At 39.0% G+C, this 6,803-nt stretch overlaps 1 protein-coding gene across 1 annotated transcript; it reads right to left on the bottom strand.

The window, feature by feature from the left end:
• Positions 1–5,379: 5,379 nt before the first annotated feature.
• LOC109244112 (non-specific lipid-transfer protein 2-like) lies at positions 5,380–6,542 on the bottom strand. The gene is made up of 2 exons (XM_019411149.1): positions 6,183–6,542; positions 5,380–5,635 (listed from the first exon to the last, which is right to left on the bottom strand). Exons 1-2 carry the CDS (start codon positions 6,536–6,538, stop codon positions 5,626–5,628), a joined length of 366 nt encoding a protein of 121 aa, XP_019266694.1. The 5' UTR covers positions 6,539–6,542; the 3' UTR covers positions 5,380–5,625.
• Between the last annotated feature and the right edge of the window lie 261 nt (positions 6,543–6,803).

The raw sequence follows: 6,803 nt of genomic DNA, 5'->3' as shown, positions 1-6,803 counted from the left end.
GTGAGGATAGTGGAGGTGGTCTAGGCAAGGGGTTGCCTTGGCCTTGGGCACCGCGGGCTCGGGTATATCAATAATGTGTTCCCTAAGACGGGTTCACGGTATCTTGAGTCTCTACCCGGGCCTCATCACAATATCAATCCGCACATCCTTTGTCACTATTGGTTCAACCACCATTGTCAACATTCAAAGGTGCATCATTATCATGCAACTCAATTTCATCATTCACAACTTGATTCTCAACCGAGGCATGCACATCACGCCTCTTCCACTCCTAGTTGTAACCGCCATCACTAGATTGTTACCCCCCTTCGGGTTCACTACTGTATCACTTGGTAGCGCACCTTTTGGTCGGGTATTTAAAGCTGAGAGATTTGTCCTATTGCACCTCTTGTTCTTACCACATAACACATTCGCAATTACAACTTGGTTTATTGCCATTTACTTACACAACCATATCGGACGTCTTAACCAACAACGTTTAAGGCACAACATTGACATGAATTCACAAATGGTTTACACAAGGAAACACATACTACTCACACGAGTTTAACTTCACAACTAATCCATGAAGGTATCACATACCAAGTATTTGGACACCAAGCAGGGCGATTTTACAAAGGTTAAAGTTAGCCATACATACCTGGAGTTGAATCCCTTTTTAATTTCTACTTCCAATTCACCGAAAATCTAGCAACGGCAATATAGTGCACAAATTAATACTCGTAACTTAGAATTCAAGGTTCAAAACCACTACCCGAACATACTTAGGTTATCAATCCTTTCTTTGCATAAATCTTTGCTCCCACCCAATTACCCCCACTAGGTTTTAGGTTTTAATAAACACGCATGCACAATTTTTGCCATTATTTCCAAGAACTAATGCATGAGATTCCCCCCCCCCCTTAATTTAAACCTGAAATTCAATGAAAAGGGTTAGGGATTTTACCTGCAAGAGAAAGGGGATGAAGATAAGTTTGAGATTTCCCGGCCCGGATAGCTTTTGAAGAATCAAATTTTGGTGGAGATGACTTTCTCTCTCAAGACCCTCTCTTCCTCTCTCTTATTTTGTGTAGAAGATCGTTAAAGAATGAGGGGTTGGGTGTTTTATTACAAAAGGGGTCGGGTTTTAAAATTTAGAAAAATAGAAACCGAGCAAGATCTGTGGTCGCATTCTGCGATTGCAGAGTTGAAATGCGGTCCGCAGATTGGACCGCAGAATTGCCCCCAAAACTCTGAGGATTCTGTTTGGGTCTGCGACAGGAATGCGGTCCACATTCATGTTCTGCGGTCGCATAGTGCACCGCAGAACTGACATTCACAAAATTTAAAGGAGAGTATGCGACGACTATGCGGTCCGCATATTTGTTATGCGATCGCATAATAGACCGCATTTTCAACATTAATTTTGACAACTCTACTGTTCCACTCTACGGTAGAAATGCGGTCCGCATATCAATTATGCGGTTGCATTTTGGACCGCATCTTGACCTCAAGTTTTAACCAAACCACTGCTTCACTGTGCGGTAGGAATGCGGTCCGCATACCGGATCTACGACCGCATTCTTGACCGCATAATAGCATTTTCTGGAAAAATTGATTTCTTTTGATTTTTACAAGCTTAGATCAATACCAAGGCTCTGAACCGCGGCGAGCTTGTGTTCGAAGCCGACACCACAAGATTCTGGTTTATGAGCCAAAAATTTTACGGGGCCTCACAATGGCATTGACTTTCTTAAGACTTTGCACTTGTTGAAGTTGAGCCTTGGCTAATTGCTTCATTGTGGTGGTCAACTCGGCAATGGCTTGACCATAATCATGCAATTCTTTATGTAGGTAAATCACATTCGGATCACCTTGAGGAACATTTGCTCTACTTTGCCGTACCGATGAAGTATCCGCCATCTCATATAAAATCTTACAAGCTTCCGCATATGGCGTTGTCATGAAATTTCCACCAACAAGTTGGTTGACCACGCATTGATTGGTAGTATTGATCCCCCGATAGAATGTTTGTTGGATCATAGCCTCTGTCATGTCATTATTGGGGCACTCTTTGACCATTGTTCTTTACCTCTCCCATATTTCATGCAACGGCTCATTGGGCTCTTGTTTGAATACTAGAATCTCGTCTCTAAGAGTAGCCATATGCCCGGGAGAAAAGAACTTGGAAATAAATTTCTTCCCCAATTCATCACATGTATGGATGGAATGGTTTAGCAATCTCTCTAACCAATCCAAGGCTTTCCCCGTTAGAGAGAAAGGAAATAGCATCAACCTTAAAGCATCCTCGGAGACGTTTGTTTGTTTACTCCCCCAACAAGTGTCCACAAATCCCTTCAAGTGTTTGTATGCATTTTGACTCGGAGTCCCAGTGAAGAGTCCCCGATGCTCTAGTAATGTGAGCATTACATTCGTGATTTGAAAGTTGCCCGCCCTAATGTGGGGCGGGACTATGGCACTTGCATACCCTTCATTCGGCAACACCCGGTGTGGAGCCGCTCTTGGTGGAGGTAAGGGTGGAATTGGGACGTTGTCTTGATGCTATCAGCCTCTTCTATGAACCTCTTCAACTTGGTCATCTTCCACGTCCACATCCCTCAAAGGCATGTTTCCGAGTTGATCATTGTTGAGGGCCATTGTTACACCTACAATTGACTCACAAAAATCAATAACACAGAAGGAAAAGAAGACAATTCACACACAAAACTAAATATATAGCTAAATCCGTTGTTAGCTCCCCGACAAAGGCACCAAAAATTGATCTCGTCCAAGTCACACCTCTATTTAAGGTTGTGAAACAGTCGATGCAATAGTAATACCCAACAAGGAGTCGGGGTCAATTTTACACAGGGAGCTAAAATGGGATTTAGGAGTATATACTTTAGTGAATGAGCTTGAATTATCTCAAATTGCACTTCCACAAAATTGGGTTGTTTTTAAGTCTGAGTTAAACTAAGATTACCAACTAAGAATTAGAACTAGGATATTGTTTTTGTTGTTTTTCAAATGATATAAAAGGCCTAGGGCTACGACCTTCACCTAGGTGTTTTCTTGACGGGTTGTAGACTTTAAAACTTGTTTTATTGGTCCGGGTGTATTATAGCTATCAACACTCGAGTACTCACTCAATACCTCTCGGTAAGAGAGTGGTTTTGCCCAATTTGGCTTTCTCAAGTCCAAAAGGGTATTGAGCAAAACGGTCGATACAAAGCTCAAGTCGGATTTTACTATCTCTAGGTTCAACCCTTTAATTGGGACCATCAATCTCTTGAATTACCCAATTTTTTGTTAGCCAAGTTTTCCTAGACTAATTCTCTCTTTTCTCAAGTAGAGATCAAGTCAAATAGGCATGAACTAATATTTCCAACCATTAATTCTACAATTAAAAGCAAGAACAAGGCTAAATAATAAACACTCAACCATAAACAAGCAATAAATAAAACACCTATTAGGTTTACACTCTAGGGTTGGGTCACAACCCTAGTGAGAATCTAGCTACTCATGCTTAAAATAGAAGAAATAGAAGAAGAAATAATAATTAAACCTATAATGATAATTAAAATAATGAAATCTATGTCCACAAAGCTCAAAATGGCAAAAAATACTAAAGAGGGTAAAGAAAAATGTCTACTATGGCTGCTGATATTCAAAACTTGACCTAAAAAGGTGAAACTCTTCTATTTATACAAAGCTGGAATTTTCGGACAAAAATGCCCTTTGGAGGTTTTGTGGCCGCACAATTCCATGTGCGGTCCGCACTTTGCTTTAGCTTAACAGGATTTGAATCTTGCGGCTGCACAATTCTGAACCGCAGCCACATCTCTCTTTTTCTGTAGTTCGCACATTTCTGAGTGCAGCCGCACATGGCTCTTCTGCGGACCGCGCAAATGCAACTGCAGCCGCGTAGCTGATCTTCTGCGGTCGCACAATAATTGTGCGGTACTTTCTTTGAACTTGATATGCAAACTCTCTGAACTTTTTCTCTTGCTTAGCTTCTGCGGTCGCATATTTCATGTGCAGACCGCACTTCTCACAGTCCTCTGATAAGTTTGTCTTCATAATCTGCGGCCACAGATGATATTCTGCGGTCCGCACTTTGAGCTTCTGTGCCTGTTTTTGTCCTTGAGTTCAGATTGCTCCTTCTTGAGTTGGATTTCATCTTAGTGGCTCTTTTTCAATACTCCTGCAATTAAGCATATTTCATCAATTTTTGGGAACACAATTAAATGCTTTTGGACTAAAACGAAAGCAAAAATGCGCTAATAAATAGAAAAAATCCCCACTTATCACCCGGTAAGACATCGCGTTTGAAAGCCTGGTCTCGCGATCGAGAAGAAGGATTTGGAGTTGGAGCTGAGCTTGTGATTTGCAAATGTGAGGCACATGCCGCATCGCGGAGAAGGACACCTGGGAAGATTATATGTTAGCCAAGTCGGGATTTTTCTCATTTCAACTCATTTCTCTCTTGCTTGGTGATTTTTGGGCGATTTGGAGGAGTCATTTTCATCATCTATCGTGAGGTAAGTTATTCTCACTTGTTGTAAGTCAAATACATATATTATATATGGATTTAAAAATGAAATTTTACAGAAATCGTGAAATTTTGAAAGAAAATCTAGAAATGGTAATTTTAGATTTTGACCACGAAATTGAACATGGAATTGAGAATAAATTATATATTTGAATTTGTGGTGCTATACGTAATGTTTATCTTCACTGAGGCCCAGGGGTTGACATAGTTGACTTTTCGAGTGGAGTTGGAAATTATTATAAATTGCTAAATTACGAGTCTTTGCGTATATTTTGATTGGTTTGCACGTTGTTTGACTAGTTTCGGATCGTTTGGCATTGGTTTGAGGAGTTAGAACAGGCTAAATTGTACATTTATTTTCGATCACATTAAAACATTTAAAACGAACAAACTTTCACTCTTTAATTCTTTAATTGTTTTGGAATGTGTTTTGGATTTAATATTGACGTTTTGATTTAGTTGTTGGCTTGCCGAACGACAGTGTTGGGCGCCATCATAACCTATAGTGGGATTTGGTTCGTGACGTATATGCGATGTTTGGATGATGATTAAGGTTGGCTAGCTCGCGAGAAGGGTTTGTCGGGTATCGGTCGATGGTCACAAGGCCCGACATTTTGGGGCGTGACAGATACAACATTTAGCTCTCTAATGGTGTCTGTTGACATTGAAGGACATGCTATGCGCGCTTAGTATAGGAAAATGTTATGCATGTAACGTTGTGGAGTTAAGTGTTCCATGTGTGGACTCTTGTAATGTAATTTATTTGTTATTTAGCATAAAGGCGTCAAATGTGCCTTAATTTGGAGGAAGCAATTTATAATCCTTCTCATAAATGCATTATAATTTTTAGTATAGGCCTTTTGACAATAAACTGGAAGGATTTACTGGGGAAAAAATTAACCAAAGTGGCCTCCTTGTTCTATAAACTAAAATAATTTATTAAACCTGGCCAGTTTAATAATTTCCTTTTTTCTCTTCTACATTGCTTCACCATATTTGAGGTTAAATGCAAATCATGTTAACAAGTTTAAAAGCAGATATGCAAATTATTTTCTGTATGGAATAGTAATGAAGAATCTCCAGCGGCCTCCCATTTAGCTGATGCTGTAAAAGAAGAAAAAAGAGAAGGTAGAAGAATATTAGCAAAGCTAAAAATAATTAAGCATTGACTAAACGACAACATACTTGAAAATCAATGTAGCAACTAGCAAATATCATTTAAAAGGAATATACATAACCCAGGAAACGAAACAAACAAAAAAGTAAGGAGAATAAAACTAAAGAAAAAAAAAAGATTTACCTTGTATATACTTATTGCAGCAAAAGAATCTTTGCATTATCAAACTACAATGCTGTAGCAGGTCTGTTGCTAACTTTTAGGTTATTTAATTTCACTTCTTGTGACAGATTTAAATTTTATTAATTTTAGTTTAGTTTTATTTCATTTACTATAATGTGCAGGTTACCGCGTGAACCATGCTTGCTCTAGAACAATACAGGTAGTAGGTTGTTTAGTTACCTGTATAGAAAGTGAATTTTTTATTGACAATTACCTATAATTATTTTTTAGGTGACTCGATACGATAAATATTATTATACTGCAGTATATAAAACTTTAAACTCTAAAAATGGAGATAAGAAAAGAACTAACAGTTCACAATTGAAGCTTCTTGAAATTGGAAAGTCAAGTTTGACCCCACATTTCTGAGGAAGAGTTTGAGCTGCATCTTCTTTCAGATTTGAGAAACGCTTAGCAGCATTCTTGAGACAGATACATACTGTTCTCTGATCAGTCACTGTTAGAGCCATCCCTTTGAGATTTCTGACACCATTACAGCATGCAGGATAAGGTTGTACATCTTGAGTAAGATAAGTGATGCATGGGGCCAAGGAAGTTTCAACTTCACCACAAGTTAATGTGGCTTGTCCAGGTTGTACCATGAATTGGACCAATGTTAATATGACTATCACCAAGATTACAACATTTTCCATTTTCTGAACTTTCATGTTGAGAAAGATGTAGAAGTTAGTTTGTGGGTGCTTGGTTGGGATTGGGGTGTTTTATACTCTACAGGATCAAGGACGGAACTACCGTGTAAGTAATGGTGGCAAAATGGATTAAAAAAAATAGTTATTCATCAACATTATCCACTAAAAAACGAGTTGGATAATCCAATGGGTTTAACTATTACATTTGCAAATACTCAAGGGAATTCCTCAAGTTTGGGAGACGAGGAATTCTCCCAAAAGTGATCATATTCAAAAAGTCACG

Source organism: Nicotiana attenuata, unplaced genomic scaffold (assembly GCF_001879085.1).
Source record: "Nicotiana attenuata strain UT unplaced genomic scaffold, NIATTr2, whole genome shotgun sequence".
Classification (NCBI taxonomy): domain Eukaryota; kingdom Viridiplantae; phylum Streptophyta; class Magnoliopsida; order Solanales; family Solanaceae; genus Nicotiana; species Nicotiana attenuata.
This window is presented reverse-complemented; position numbering and strand designations above follow the sequence as displayed.

What these genes read in the sequence shown, in the direction of transcription:
- LOC109244112 (XM_019411149.1), bottom strand. Translation starts at nt 6,538, where the DNA reads ATGAAAGTTCAGAAAATGGAAAATGTTGTAATCTTGGTGATAGTCATA.